At 30.7% G+C, this 16,813-nt stretch overlaps 2 protein-coding genes and 1 non-coding gene across 4 annotated transcripts; 2 read left to right on the top strand and 1 right to left on the bottom strand.

Annotated features, from left to right (window-relative positions):
* Positions 1-843: 843 nt before the first annotated feature.
* Positions 844-9,748, bottom strand: LOC108342521 (uncharacterized). The gene is made up of 6 exons (XM_052879635.1): positions 9,158-9,748; positions 2,816-3,436; positions 2,607-2,714; positions 1,712-1,875; positions 1,455-1,632; positions 844-1,371 (listed from the first exon to the last, which is right to left on the bottom strand). The coding sequence occupies exons 1-6, from the start codon at positions 9,746-9,748 to the stop codon at positions 1,204-1,206; spliced, it is 1,830 nt and encodes a 609-aa protein (XP_052735595.1). The 3' UTR covers positions 844-1,203.
* Positions 9,749-11,632: 1,884 nt separating this feature from the next.
* Positions 11,633-11,706, top strand: TRNAI-UAU (transfer RNA isoleucine (anticodon UAU)). The gene has a single exon. It is a non-coding gene; the product is annotated as a tRNA-Ile (tRNA).
* Positions 11,707-12,145: 439 nt separating this feature from the next.
* LOC108341135 (protein IQ-DOMAIN 9) lies at positions 12,146-16,588 on the top strand. Of its 2 annotated transcripts, none has more exons than XM_017578786.2 (6): positions 12,146-12,524; positions 13,192-13,305; positions 14,025-14,192; positions 14,970-15,197; positions 15,712-15,825; positions 15,916-16,588. In XM_017578786.2, the coding sequence occupies exons 1-6, from the start codon at positions 12,342-12,344 to the stop codon at positions 16,249-16,251; spliced, it is 1,143 nt and encodes a 380-aa protein (XP_017434275.1). In that variant the 5' UTR covers positions 12,146-12,341; the 3' UTR covers positions 16,252-16,588. The 2 variants fall into 2 exon arrangements, with proteins under 2 accessions (XP_017434275.1, XP_052735674.1); XM_052879714.1 differs by lacking the exon at positions 12,146-12,524 and adding an exon at positions 12,536-12,632.
* The last annotated feature ends 225 nt before the right edge of the window (positions 16,589-16,813 follow it).

Below are 16,813 nucleotides of genomic sequence, written 5' to 3'. Positions count from 1 at the left end.
GTTACAAGTTTTAGTTTTCTTTATAACTATATAATTGAAACAATTCTACTTCAAACCTTTGTATTCACACAAATAGTGGAGAATTTTAACCGAATGTAGTAAGATAGGACTTTGTTCCTTAAATGTAAAAAATATCAATTATTTGAGAATGTAGATGAAGATTCAAAAATTAGTATAGAGAAAATTTATTAGGTATAAAATTTCCACCATAAAAGGGCTTAATATTCAGTTACGGTAATTTGAAACACATGTTGCATTGCCCCCACCTCCTCGTCTTCTATCCCTGTAACCCCCTCCCCTATTTTTGTTCTATTATTATAATACAGCAATAATGAAGATAAAAACATCACTAAAAATAATAGTTATATTAATAAAATCATAATAATATAAAAGGATAGTAATATTTGTACTAGTGCACTTGTTCATAGACATGTATTGGCATTTACTGTAGTCTCAGATTGTTGAACTCTGTAAAGTTATGTACCATGTCAGAGTCAAGTCCACTAAATTTTGAGAAGACTTTGCAAACCCTACTGCTTCAAACACACTCTACCTATCCAAATTCAATTTCTTCTTCCAACTTTTTAGACCTTCCTTTCTGTATAAAGCTGGGTTCTTTCATAAACTGACACCATAGTGGAATTCGTCAAGTTACACAAATCAATTCATTGATAATGTCATCAACTCTTTCTGATGCTCATATACAGAGCGCAAATACTCATGTTTTTCATTAAGAATGACTTGTGTAAAAATAATTTATATCAAAAACTATATAAAAATACAAAACACACGTGAACATCCAAACCAAAAATTCGACCATGTGAGCACAAGGTATTATTTAAATTTCCAAATCTCTTCTTTAAACTTTCATTTTGAAGTAACTTCTTAAGCTACAATTTCGACAAACATAACTTAAACGACTGTAACGTCAAAAAGACTGAACAACTGAAATTAAGTTAAATGAAAATTCCATGCAAAGCAGCATCTCTTGATTTTAATGAATCAAACGGTATGCATAGTCTTCCACCCAAACTATCTAATGAAAATCCTATGACAAGTATGCATATCCCGGGTAAATTCTTCTCTAACCATTACCCGGAAACTGTTCTCTTTTCTTCACTTGATGCTATTGTTGGACTCAAACTGAAAAACTGGCGCATACTCAGCTGAGCTTGCTAGTCTTTGAGATTTACAAACACAAATTCAGAGCTTCAAGTTCAGATCAATGCCAAATCTTCCTGCTTCACGTCCCCCAAGATTTTCCCCTCGCATTTTGTCTGTCATCTCTGAGTCCTCCACTTCTAAGAAGTTATAGAAAGGTCTACGATTTGGTTCGCTTGATTCTGAATGTTGGCATGAGTCTAGTTTATCCTTAAAAAGAGAAGCAACCATATTCATCAAGCCAAACAAAAGATTAAATAATATAGGACATTCTAAAATAGCTTGCAACTTACTTCACAAACATGGCCGGGTAGCGCATTCCCCTTTGAAACAACACCTGAAAACAAATGCATGGGAGGTGAAGGAACTTCAGGAGTTACAACTGGAGGGAAATTTGCATGACCAGGAACTGTCATGTCAGAATTGAACCTTGTGTTACTAAGCTCCAAAGTGCTGCCCCATTTGGCATCCCTGAGAAAGACAAGAGTTGGTAAGACAACAAGATAACCTAAGAATTTTGGCAAAAGCAGGGGATGACAGGAGTCATTACTTATAGCACTCCTTGGTGGAATTGAAACCACTAGCACCATGACTATCATTTATGGATGATTGATGATGTCTATTGTAATATGAAAAACTTGGAAGAACATGGAAGTTCGATGGCGGAATCAGAGAGTTTTCCAAGGTTGAAGAGTGAGATCGCTTCATGCCAACCTACAAAACATATTGGATGTCAACATAAAAGTGAAATATTCTGATTACACCTGAGGTGAACTGAAAAATCCTCATTTTGCAGCATTGTTACATGCATTCCCTATATAAAATTAAATTTCATGCATGATAGCCGATCGGAACGTATATCATGATGTCAAAAGGTATACAACTTCTTTATTTTCATGAGTTTTTCATAAAAGTACTTATCTATGAATTGCTCTTACAACAAAAAAGAAAAAACATGATTATGACCTCAATAGCTTATAAATAAGCTCCACATGCACCAAATTACTGCCATAAGAAATCTGCTTTCCAGATCTGTCAAAATTTATGCATCATGCTTGATCCAGCCATGCAAATAAAATTTTAGCAATTTGTCAAATATTCTGAAAAACTCAAAAGTAAGAAAGCAATCAATCTAGGACTCGTACCATATACTGTGAAATTCAACTTTTAATCAATTTCACGTCTATTTACTGATTGAGGCCATCTAAAGTACTCTATAAACAACCCAACATGTATGATTTTAAATGTTTTTCACTCAAGTTCAACGCCCAATCCACTGTGAGTAGAATTGACGGCATCCGAAAGCAAAAGTAATGTAAAACTAATGCAAGCATAATCTGGTAGACAAAACCGAGTTATCCAGATACAAAAATTGAAGGTAAATGACTCCAGTCTATTATTTTGTTTATAATTTAATATAAATGTTGCTTACTAGAAAAGATTACTTTTTGTTCTTCTGGCACTCTAGACATGTAATTGTAACACAAACTTTGGTTTGAAGGAAGCTCTGGTTGATTTTGAGGGCCGATTGTTGAGGTCCCACGGGGATTTGTCTGCATAGAAATCAAAAGCATATCCTGTGAGAATTTACACACACATATATATAAAGTGACAAAAAAAGATATAAAGAAGGCCTGAGAAAGTAATAATTTACCATAGAAGTAATAGGTGCAGAGTAGTGATTGTTTATGTGCTGATTTTTTGGATAAGGCCAGTCACCAGATAAATTCCTGGAAGGGGAACTGGCAGAATCATATCGATTTCCATCAATCGGTTCATTCATGTTCAAATTAGACTTACATGAATTAAGATTCAAGGGAAAGAATTCTTTTTCAGGAGAAACAAGACCAGATCCACCACTTCTTTCTAGTGATCCACATTTACCGTACATAGATGTACTGGCTGGGAGTGTAGTGGGACCTAAATGATCAAATATTGGGGCAGAAGAAACATTAGTAGCCAAATTGCTTGAGAGAGAAGAAGGTGGAGTAGCTTTTGTTGTAGTCGAAGGTTGCAATGGATGGAAGTTTAAAGACGAAGAAGCACGAGACACAAAAGATGGAAATCCCTCTGAATCTCCCTTTTCAGTAGTTATGTCTACGCCTCCTTGCTCTCTCAGGATCTTCTCAAGTTCGGCCACACCAGGTCCTCTTTTTGGCACTCTGGGACGTTTCTGCGGTTTCTTTAAACCAGAACTCCAGATGCTACTAACAACATTCACACCACTCCCACATCCACAAACACTGTTGCAAGAATTGCTGCACATATTCAACTTCTATATGGATTATGCACTGCCTCTGTCTTCTCTCCTCCTACTGCAATTTCAGCCATGCAAATGCATCTGATCTCATAATGCGAAATCCGAACCAATCAAAATATATTTAAACACATTTGAGAGATATAGAGAATTCAAAAAAGATCCAAATCATCCATGCAAGGATCACAGAATATAATCCATAAAGGGCAAATAAAAAATATTCATTGAAGAACAGATAGCGATATACATGGAAAGAAAATCTCGAGTATACAGGAAATGTGGTTATTACCTTGGGGTGCAATAATTAAGAACAGTAAATATTTTCGTCGTCTTCAAAAGGAAAATCTTAGTATACAGTTAGTAATGGCTAAAGATGTTTCCGGATTTTCTCATACCTTTTGAATGTCGAAGAGAAAACAAATTTGAAAGCGAGGAAATCCATGCATTCGTCAAAATCTTTCTTGCATTCTCGGTTTCCTCGCTCTTGTTTTTCTCCCTTACTCTGCTTTGTCTTTTTAACAGGAAAGTTAAGCTTTTGGGGATTTTTCAGTGAAATTTCTAGTACTGCTAAATGCACGTAAAAACCTCACTTTGCTGTATTTTTCATAGTTCGTTATTGCGTGCAATTTATAGTTTTTTTTTTCATGGACCTTTCTCATAATTGTTTCCTTCTTTGTCAGATAAACTTCCCATTTGATTTTTAATTTTATTTATTCAGCTAAGATTTCAAGTTTCTGTTCAGTATTACCGTGATTACCATACTAATTAAATCTTTAAAACACTAATCCTAAAAAAGTTCAAATATAATCAATCAATAGTCACAGGCTTTTTATTAACTTCAGATCTTGCAGTAACTAACTTCAGATCTTGATTATACTTTATTCTCTCAAATTTTCCGTAATTTTTTTCTTTAAATTTAGATTTAACCTTTTCAGTTATGGGATTTAAGAAAATCTTTATTTATCCTCTTCGAAACAAACATTATTTCTTAATATTATAATAAGGAAACGCACAGGGTGTTTGGTAATAATATTTAAAAGTAAAGTGATTTGTCAAAGAATTATTAATTATTATAGGATGTAAGGAAAGTATTTAAAGACGTTTTATTACCAAAAGATACTTATTTTTATTGCTAAATATTTTCTAGATACTGCGAAAATAATGCCAAAAATATTTAACTGATATGTTATTAGATTTGGCTGATTGAAAAATATACAAAGTATAAATAACAGATTGATCAGAAAGTTAATAGTTAAGATCTTAAAATTCAATTGATATATTTTTCATATGCTCATATATTTGGTTATAATTTCATGTATGGATTTTCTTCTACACAGCTAATATTCGAATGAACTGTTATTATTACATTTTGTTTTATAAATTCTATAAGTTTTCTTTTAATTTAAAAAAATCGCGTAATCAAATAATAAATGCTATGTGAAATATACAAAAAAATATTACTAATTAATATCTTTCTAGATTTTACTCATTAAAAAGTATAATTTCAGTAGAAAATGTAAAAGTAAAAATAAGTTATAAGTATGATTTTTTAAACCAAATAAACAACAATTCTAATTGTTACTAATAGCTGACGCAAATCCTCTTCAAAACCTTCTTTTCTAGCAAAATTAATACTTTTTCTGTATTTATAATTTGTCTAGAGTTTTGTTTTGTACAACTTTTGGTTAGTTTTCTTGCTTTTTTGTTGTTTTTTTATTTTTAAAATAATATTAGTTTGAAATACGAAATTTAAAGAAATTTATTTCAAAATTAAATTGAGTTAAAATTTCTATTATTAATTTAATTTTAAATATTTTTAAAATTTATAAATATATTAACAAGATAAAGTTTGTTTCAATAATTAAATATATTTATTATTGATTAGTATATTATTGAGAGAGAGAGAGTGGTGTATATTTGTATAATTGTATAAATATAAATACCGTATAGTTTAATTACATATGTAATTCTCAAGGTCATCCGTATTAGTTAATTCTAAAAATAAAGTTTTCAAACTATCTATGTTAAATCAACAGCGATTATTTGCTTTCAAAATTCTGCGAGTTCTTTTCTTTACTTCGAATAGTTCGTGTAACCAATATGTTAAATAAAATACTAAAGTTACTAATATATTTCTAAATTTGCCTCAGAAAAATATAAATTTTGAAGGGTAAAGTATAAATAATAATAGTTTATTATAAAAATAATAGTTAAGATCTTAACAATCACTTAATATATGGTATAGGTGAATATAATTCATTATAATTTTAAGTATGTGATATTGAACTCAAACGTTATTATTACTTTTGGTTTTCTAAATTCTGTGAGTTATGTTTTAATTTAGCTAATAAAATAATAAATTTATGTGGAAACTATATTAAAAACATTATTAATTAACATCTTCCTAGATCGGTTCATTAAGAAATATATCTTCAGGACAAAAATATAAAAAATAATAATAATTAATTCGAAAAGGTTTAAATACTAACAATCACTTTATATAATTTATACGAGGATATAATTTTAATAATCTAAATATCAATATTTAAATAAATTTATTGACATTTTTTTCTAAATTATTTTAGATTCGTGTTATTTAATTGATTTCACGTAATCAGATAATAAAAGTTGTGAAAAAAATAGAAATATTTTACGTATATCCTTCTAGATTTGACTCATGAAAAGTACATTTAAAGTAAAATATAAATAAAAAAAATCGATGAAAAAAAATTAATAATGAAAGATCTAACTATCACTCTAATAATTAGAAAAACTATTTTAAACAATAATATATTTATATGCCATTATTTCAGAATTTTTTAAAAGTTCTTGTGAAAGTATTTTAAGAGTTGTTATAATTTTTATTAAGTAAGTAATTCTAGAAAATAAAATAAAATATTTTCCTATAAGTTAAAATTAATTTATATACAAAAAATGAAAAATAAAAATTATAAGAAAAAATTTCTACAAAAGTTAACTTATGTATAATTTTTTCCCAATTTTAACTTAAAAGGCCTAAACTACATATTAACCTAAATTGTGTAGTAATCATTTAAATTTCTTCTTTATTTTATATTTTATTCAAATATATTTTTTAATTTAAATGCAACAACTGGTTAAAAAATTTATTTATCAACTACCTCAGTTCAAAGTGTGTGTATATTTGATATTTTACCTATTTATTTTTTAATCCATTATTTGTTATTTTTGGTCTCTTAAGTATGGTTAGTGGGTAGGCTATAATAATAGGTGAAAAGTAAGATATAGGATGTAACTTCATTAAGAAAGTTGTGTAATCTTCAATCTCGTAGCCTTAAAATCTTGCATCTTTAAAGCAATAATAGTTTTAAATACCACACAAAGTAACTCATCTAGGTCGCAAAACCATCTTTAAATTAACCTAATAATGATGCTTTTTTTCTATTTAAGACAAAATCTCTATAAAAATCCATTCTAAGAATAATATATATGTATGTAATTTGAGAAATTTTTGCAAGAAAGATACGACATGGATGAAATCTTTCCTCATTATTTAAAGATCATTCTCGTTTTATCATAATTAATAACCCTTATTTATTTGTAAAAGAAATACAATTATGGATGAAGTTCTCTTTGAAAAATATTAAAATAGTATCCATTGATACCTCCAAATCAAGTTAAATTGTGGTCTTGCTCTAAATCTGATGTACAAGTTAAGGAATTGTCATTTTCATTATCTTCTCATATATATGTGATAATAAAATGGAAGAGGTTAAATAAGAAAATGAGTAATGAATGATATTCCATCCCAGATCATTTTTGGTATCAATGATATTTAATATTTTAAGTTTGTTTCAACAATTTTTTTAGAGTATTAAGAAAGTAGAATCCTAACAAATAAGAACATTTATATATTATTTTATTTTACTAATTTTTTTGTAGTTTTCTAGAATGTAATTGTGTCTCAGAAGTTAAAGATTTTCTTTTTCACCAACGTCCAACCATCCACTAAAAGCGGACTCCATTATAAAATGTAATGCACCCCACAACGGAGATCATATTTCTTCCTTCATTGTGTTGTTTCTTTCCTCCTTCACTGTGGTATTTCACTTTGTCATTGTGGTGTTCATGCTTGTTGTTGGAGTTCATGGTTATTTGCTATGTCACTGTGGGTAGCAGCTTCCTATAATAATATTGATTAATTTATTAAATATAAATAAATTAAATAAAAAATACGTAATTTATTACAAATAAAAGTCTACAAACAGGATTAACATTAACTATAATTCAATTTTTTTTCCTTTTATTACCAAAATTAATTTTTTTAAAAAAATAAATTAATTACATGTAAATATATTTTAAATATAATATTACATAAATAAATCTAACAAAATAACTAAATTAATTATATAAAAAAATTAAATACATAAATATATTCTATAAATAAAGCTAAAAAAATTAAACTAATAAACGAAAAAAAAATAAACACTGAAACCCGAAGGCCAAAACGGATGTGGAAGATCCATTTGGCCTTCAACGGATGTGAATATCCGTCGACAGATGTTAACATTCGTTGAAGGCCAAACGAATCTTCCATATTCGTTTTGCCTTTTTGGTCACAGTGATTTTATGGACACAGTAGACAACATACAACTCCATAACACACAACATACCAAAATCACAGCACAAAGAAACCTAAATAACAAACCAAACAAAATGAAAAGAAAGCTCAAACCAAAAAATGAAAATCAATACAAAACTAACCTGGATATGAAGAGAGGAAACCAAGCACAAACTACACTCCTCTTCGCGAACCCACCACCTAAGTCACAATGGAAGCAAGGACGCAAACACACGGAAGAGAAAAGAATGGAGGGAGACGAAACAGAACTCACAAAAAGGGAGAGGAAGATGACGAGAGTGGGAAGAAGAGAGAATAAGATTCCTTGTAAGTTTTTTTAATAAATACAACATGAGTCAATTCATAAGTGATATTAGAGTTGATAATTTGTCTAAACAATCAATTCAAATAAATACAACATGAGTCAAGAATATAAATATGAAAATTCCTTGTAAGTTTTTTTTAATAAAGATTTGAAACAAGTGTATCTCGTTGTCATAATAAAAACATTGGTATAAGAATGTCATTATTAATATACTCGTAGTTAGAAATGTTTAAAGTGTATAATTACTTAAATACTCACATTTTATATAAGAAACTATTGAAAATTCAAATAAATCTAAGTCATAAAAATAAAAAATTAAACAATAAATAAGATTAAAAACCCATAAACTCTTGTGATTTTGAATTCGATGTAGATTAAAAACCATGACTTGTATGTCTTTCATAAATCTTTTCAATATTTATTATAATAGAAAATGCGAGATTGATGTCCTTGAATTTCAAAATCTTTATGCACACCTCAAGGTTGTTTCAAGTGTTGATTTTGCGATTAACATAATAATCTTACACATATGACTAAAATAATTCAAAACATAATGTAATTTATACTCCCACAGACAGTTAAAATAAGACTAACCTATCAAACTTAAAATAACATTATTTATATAGTTTATCCCTCGAACAATAAACAGAAATACATAGAAATCACAGATAGATAAACAATCCAACACCCCATAACCGAACTAAGATATATTAGAAAATAACAATACAAGAAACTAGTTAATTCAGTGTCTTCCTATATCTATTGTAGATTCATCACAACTGTGACTCCTCCCCGATCTTTCCCTGTTACTAACCATCCTATGGAAAGATCCTATTCTCAAACCCGAACACCCCACTTTCTCCATTTCATTTCCATCTTGCAGCTCATCACCGCCCACAACAGGTGGTGCTGTGGGTTGGACATGTTCTTCTTCCGGTGACACCTTTGGGTCAACCACAGTGCGGCAAATTGGGCACGTCGTGTTAGAATTAAACCATTTATCAACACAATCAACATGAAAAATGTGCTTACAATTTGGTAGCACTCTAGTAATTGCATCCTCCATAACGGTGGCCAGACAAACCGAACACTCTATCACTTCACCTCGCTTGAACTGTTCCGTTTGGTTGTAGAATAGTTTAGGCAGAGACGCTATGATGGAAGTTTGAAGTCCAGGGTTGCGTGGCTCCACAGAACTGACATCAATCGGTGCAATCTGAGTGGTGATCTGGTGAAGAAGGTCGTTTTGGCGTCTCCTTTGTTGGCGTCTGATGAAATATTTGACACTAAAATGGACGATGATGATTATTGAGATCACAGCAAATAAAGAGATAGCTGCTGCTAGCATCACCTTTAGGCCTACACTGAGCGATTCGTCGTCGTCATGCTTGTCTTTGGAACCCATGCTTCTTTGATTTTGTGGAGATATGGTTTGGGTTAATTGATGGTGTTTATGTGGAACACATTCCACGGCTTGAAATGAAATTATTGGTGAGGAAAAAGAAATTTTGAAACACGAAAACTGGAACCGTTTCCTTTGAATTTTAAATCTGTCTCCGTCAATCTTATTGACTTTGCCACAACAAATTGTTTTCTTCGGTGTTTCGAGTAATTGGTCTATAGGGACAACTCTAGACTTCTAGCTACATTACACACTAAATTTCAATCAAGAAAATTATTTTTACTTTTTGAATTATTCTTCACTTCAAAAAAATTAAAACAAAAAAAAAAAACTGATATAGCTGAGTTCTCATGTATATCAATTGAGAAGTTAGATTCCTGTTAAAATAATGGTCAACCTTAATATTTGTCCTCTAATGAAAATTAGGTGAGTTAAATCTTGATTAAATAGTTGGCATTTTGTGTGCTTTTAAGTAAAAACAATTAATTTTAATTATCATCGATCTTTTCTGATTTAGAAGCAAACGTTTAATTTAAATTAAGATCATAAATTAGATTATCGGTAAGACCTGGCAGTTGTTACACATCCAAAAATATATTAAGTAACTTGGAAGAAAAAAAAAAAGAACTCTACTTAAAACAAGAAAAGTAACAACTTCATCTAATGTAGTCAACGACTCACTTAAAAAAAATGAAATTCTCTATTTATTTTAAATTATATGTTCTAACCTTAATTAAAATATATTTTATAGACACACTAACCTTTAATGATTGGAAATTCATCATAATTGAATGCAAACGATTCGAACTTAGAAGGCCAATTATATGATAATTTAATTGAACAATCAGTCACATCACGCGTACAGCAGAAAAAGTATAATTAAATACAGAGTAACAGTATACTAACACATATTAGCATTCTTTTGAAATGTATTATTGTGATAAAATAATCATAAAAATAAATTTTTGTATTTGTAAAAAAAAATAAAGAAAAATAATAATAATAATTAATGTAAATGATAAAAAAATTGTGTTTGTCAAAGTATTTATTCTTAAATATAAGAGATATATTGAATTAGAAAAGTATATAAAATGATTTAATTTGTATTAATTTTTGATAGATTGTGAAAACCAGAGAAAATAAGCATAAAATCACATTTACTTCATTTAAAAAATAAATAAAGAAAGTTAATTGGACAGAAAAAATAAAAAGACAAATATCATATTTTCTAATAGAAAGATATGAAATGATGAGGATTTGTTATATTTAAAACTGAAGTTAATTAATGGTAGAGGTATTTTGTGAATAAAGGGTGTAATCTGATGTCAGTTTCTAGGGCCACTTAAGCAATGCAAAAAACAAAGAAATTTCAAAGTGAGAGGTCTATAATAGATAACCTTCTTATGAAAGTAGTGCATAAAGTTTTCTAAGTTGAAAAAAAGTAATAGTGTCACCATTAAGTCATTACAACATGCTCCAATTTCCAACCAGAACGAAAGTAGGTATGAATATAATATTCATCAAATGCCATTTTATTTATTGAAAAATGTAATTAATTTTTTTATCACAATTTTTAATAAAACAATTTAAATAATATTTGTTTGACTAAAATTTATATTTTTCAGTGATAATATTTTTTTTTCATTCTCATTAAAGTGTTTTTAAAAATATACATGCATATGAACATAATTAACAAGAATAATGTAAACAATAGTATAAAATTTATATTGTAGAATATAAGTTTTGAGTAAAAACACGAACGAAGTATGAGACCTTAAAATTCAAATAAAATTGTGACTGGACTGTAAAAGTAGTATTTGCACAATAAAAAAAAATCGATAAGATTAATTAATTTTAAATTGTTGTTTGTAAAACACACTAACAAATGGTCCCGTAGCTCAGTTGGTTAGAGCGCTGGTCTTATGAGCCGGAGGTCGCGAGTTCGAACCTCGCCGAGACCAGTTTTTCCTGTTTTATGTTTTTTAATTTTTTAATTTTGGTTCCTATCTGGCATGAGTTGATTTTTCACCAACGGCCGCCAACCTTCCACGTTGGAGCCTTAATTTAAGGATCTAATAGACATGCCTGTACCAGATGATCCCACAACAATTCTCTCTGTCTATCTGTTTTGCCGCTACCATTTATACATATACTAATAATCTTCAATAATATAAAATAAATCCCACCAAGTAGTACGAGCAAATTCCTGAATATTTATTTGATATATATATATATATATATAGCTGGATAAAATAATTGTAATAAAAGAAATTGAATAAAAGAGGCAAGAAAGCAAAGCGTGAAGATGAAAACATTGGAGAATTTGTTGTGGTGTCATTTTAGGATTCATTGTCGAGTTCTTGAAAAATCCAACCAACTATGTATGCCATATTACGATAATATCTGTGTGGACCTGTCTAGGGCAATAGGGCAATAGCGCAAGACTACCCTCACCTCATCATCTTCATGTATTCGTCGGTAGTCGCTTTCACATACATAAAGTCTTTTCCTTTTTTATATTTATTTCATTTTTGGACTTACATTCATCTTTCACTCACCTTATACGTTATGAGAGAATTAAAGCTGGTATTGGGCCATGGCAATCCACATTTCACACCCACCTTTTATTCTTTTGCTCCCTCTCTCTCTCTCTCTCTCTCTCTCTTCTTTTTCTCCTTTTCTTCCTCTTTACTTCTACACTAATATATCATTTTCCCCAACCCCCATTGCTCCGTTGCCACTTCAGGAAACAAAAGGGGTCTCCTTTCGAACTTCTCTGGTACGTCTGTCATTCTCGCCCCACTTTCATTTTTCTTTCTTTTTTTGTCATGCTGGGAAACCCATTTCAATGTTCATTTTGGACATATTCCCCGTTTGTTTTCCAGAGGTTGAGTTCTTGATCTATGTTTTTTATGTGCTCTTTTTGGTATATCACATTATCAGTTTCTTTTTATTTCTCTTGTAAGTTTCGCTGACATGGCTCGTATTATTTCTGGGAATGCAAAAAAGAGTTATGTTTTCTTCTTTTTATCAATTCGCACAGCATGTCTTATATTTTCATTACATTTAGATTCAATATGTGCAATTTACTGCTTTCTTTTTGTAGTGTCTGGAATTCTGTGTTAGCTTTTCTGATCATAGTGTGATTGCCGTTCCGATCCATACCATACTATATTTGTGACATAATCTTTCATTGGTTGAATATAATATATGCATTGGACTTTATTACAAACAACGTTCGCGCGAAATTCCCTTATCAAGCTTTTAAATCGTGTATTTTTACATATATACTAATGTTTAGAAGTCTAAGTGTCTAACTGTATAAAGCCTTCGTTTATCTTCTTAGTCGGGTTTGTTTTGTGTGAATCTCTTATAATTAAGAACAACATGCTAAATGTGTATTAATGGAGGGTGAGATAAGATGCTAATGTTTGATATATTCACAGGGTTTATCTTATTTTGAAATAAGTTACTTCACATCAAGAATGGGTTCAGGCTATTGGTTTAAGACAATAATTAGCTTAAGAAAATCAAAACAAGGCAGATCAAAGAAAGCAAAGGTACAATGTACTTCCTATCACTTGTAGTCTTTTTTTCTAATCCTTGTAGGGATTATATTGCAGAATGTCAATATGTTGATTTTAAACCTCTGTATCTCCATTATTTTCCTGAACTATTGAATTAATTTGAGTTTTGATGCCCCTTTATCTTAAATTATTTACCACATGATATAGAGAGAAGCCTTTTTGTAATTGCAGTTCTCATTTCATAAAGGACAAAACTGTAGTAAGTTGGCTCTAAACCGAGTCGGGGTCTATTTGGAAGAACTTATTTACTTCTTATTTGGATTTATTTTGATATAAGTACTTGTATAAGTTTAACTCTTTAGGAGCTGAAAATAACTTATTATTATCATTTAGTTGTTACGAAAATGAATCTTAAGTCCTTTTCTATAATTTAAATGAGTAGCATATTGTCCAGTACTTTGTTGCTATAAATTAGTTAGTTTATAAGCCTTCTATAAACTATAAGGTCATTCAATATTTCTGACTGCAATACACACACCTCCAAGTTGATGTGGTTATTTTTTAAACAGTTTTTGATCTGAGTTTGGAATGATCATGCCTATCATGTACAGTAATGTTGTTTACGAAAACTTAATTGCTTTGTTTACGTTAGGCTGCAGAAATACCATTTTTGTTATCAAGTATTTCAAGATATTTTCCATGAACCATTGTAACCAGAATATTTCTCTCTGTCTACCCACAATTTGGGACAGGGTATCTTAGCTCAAGAGAAACTAAATGCATCAAAGTCAAACAATTATACCGGGAAAGAGTCTAGTGATTTAGCAAATGGTATTAAAAGTGAAAACCTTGTCTCAGCTGGGGTGTCAGTTGAAACTATTGCTGCAACAAGGATCCAGACTGCATTCCGAGCTTATAAGGTTTGTTCAGTTGAAAAATTTGCAGAGGTTCTTTTTTATTGAGCATCTTTAGTAATCATACTTCTGTATATATTGTTTCTTTTTTCCATTGTCGATGCTTATGTACTAGTGTACCGTTATTGTATTTCTTGTATGCCAGATTTCTGAGAACATCAAAGGGATGTATGATTACTGAGTTTTTGTTTACAGAAAAACAAAAATATTGCAGAGTGTACATAATACTGTGGAATTAAATCACAATGATTGCCCACACTAGTGGTATCATTCAAGCTATATCTACTGCATTGCATGATGTGAAGGACATTGCAAAATGTCATTAAATCAAATCTGCTGTGTTCTTAATTTTATGAATTAAGTGCTAAAGAATTTAATTAATACGTTAGGATGGCAAGGGTTCAATGGACCCTTTTTTCACGCTTTCACAAAAACTAAAATGTTTGTTACATCGGAGATTCATTTCTTTTCATATTGTTACGTGCAAATTGGATTTTGTAGATTCTCCTATTGTTTATGAGCGAAGAGTGACATTTTATCTGTCTTGACACCTTTTTCCTTTTCATAAAATATAACTGCATGATATAGTTCTTCAAAACAAACATGAATTGGTAAATCTTTTACTATCCTCTTAAAATCAACTCTTGATGATTTTTGTCTTAATGTGCTTGCTGATGATTATTATTAGAGTATTTCAGATGTAGGTTTGTGACTATATTTCAAACATGTGTTAGTATATTTGACTAGTGTTTATTTTGCAACTCTGACTTTTAAACTGTCCAGGCTAGAAAGGCTTTACGGCGCGTGAAAGGATTTTCAAAACTGAAGATCTTAACAGAGGGTTTCTCTGTTAAAAAGCAAGCCAGTACAGCTATAACATACCTTCACTCATGGAGCAAGATTCAAGCCGAGATCAGAGATCGTCGAATATGTATGGTAACAGAAGACAGGATCAGGAGGAAGAAACTAGAGTCTCAACTAAAACTGGAAGCAAAGCTTCATGATCTGGAGGTAATCTTTAACTTGCCGTCATTTTCTTAAGTTTGTTTCAATCTTAATTTTTTTTTAAAAAGCCATTTTTGTGAACCTAAAAGTTTCTCGTACCCACAGAGCTTAGATCGATCTTCTAACACCATGTTTAAGTGAAAAGTTACCCGTCAACTGTCACATCATGTTGGTTAAAAAATGTCATATCTACTTCCAATGCCACCACTAACTGAATCTGAATTTTTATCTGTTTATTTGATGAAGAGCCTGTTGACGTATTTTAGCTATCTCGATTATTTCATAGTGCTGAGAAATTATTAGTTGTCTCTACTTTTCTGGGAAATTTTTTCTCTTCCTGGAGTGTTGCCTTCTGTATGCACTTTTTGCTTTAAGTTAAATTGCAAAGTGAAATATTTATAGAACATTACTTAACATTACTATCAAGTTTACACTGGACAAATATTTCACTAGATACATAATATTATTTGAACTTAATTCAGTCAGTCTTGTTCTGAGCACTAGATAGCATAAATTACAGGTTGAATGGTCTGGTGGTCCTGCAACCATGGAGGAAATCCTTGGAAAGATACATCAGAGGGAAGAAGCAGCAGTTAAGCGCGAAAGAGCCATGGCATATGCCTTTTCCCATCAGGTAGGTTTCTGAGTCTTAGGAATGTCTCAATATCTTTTATTCCCTTATCCAACTGATAATGACATGCATATACTATGAATCATATATCAGTGGAGGGCCAACTCTAGTCAGAGCCAACTGCTAGGTAGTTGTGAACTTAGCAAGGCTAATTGGGGTTGGAGCTGGAAGGAACGGTGGGTTGCTGCTCGGCCTTGGGAAAGCCGCATCTCCGGCTTATCTGTCACCCCAGAGAAAACTCAACATAAGCAGCCAAGTAAGGTTCAGAAGGATAAGAACACACCACCAAAAACTCCTGTATCAGTTAAACCTTCTTTAGCCATTGCAAAAGGGACTCCTCCTTCTGCCAATGCAAAAGGCAATTCAAAAGCTAGGAGATTGTCTTATCCACCGACTGCCGAGAAAACTGTGGTTCAAGGAGTGCAATGAATGAGCAATTTGTTCTTGACATGGTGGCAAAGATAAAGCACAATTTTTAAGTATCAAGCTTTTTTGATAACTTGAGTGGAACTGAGTCAAATTGATTTTAAATTGGTTACAATCCATAAAAGGTAAACCAGAAAGCCAACTTATTTATTTATTGGATTGCTTCCAATTGTGCATACGAGTGTGACAGAAATTCAAACCACTGCAGAGAATGTGTCAACAGACCTGTTGTGGGTGTGATTTGTTGATTGCTTCTGTTTATTTTCTTCTTTTCAATCTTGTATATTCAACGAAGAGACAGATTGTAGATAGAACAATATATCTATTCTTTTTCCTTTTATGTTGTTATAGAAAATTTCTAATATGTGATCATGCTGTTTGACTTCCGTTGGTTTATGATTACCATTTTCATATGGCTGATGCAACTTGCTACTGTCTCTGTTCCGTTTATACTTATATGTTACAGAACTAATACACACAGACACATCTTATATTTTTACCATGATACCTATCCTTTTTCCAATGCTATATTACTACCGGGCTCAATTATAAGCAAGATTAAATA

The sequence above is a fragment of the Vigna angularis genome, chromosome 6 (genome assembly GCF_016808095.1).
Source record: "Vigna angularis cultivar LongXiaoDou No.4 chromosome 6, ASM1680809v1, whole genome shotgun sequence".
Classification (NCBI taxonomy): domain Eukaryota; kingdom Viridiplantae; phylum Streptophyta; class Magnoliopsida; order Fabales; family Fabaceae; genus Vigna; species Vigna angularis.
Note: the sequence above shows the minus strand (reverse complement) of the source record. Positions and strands in the feature narration are given on the sequence as shown.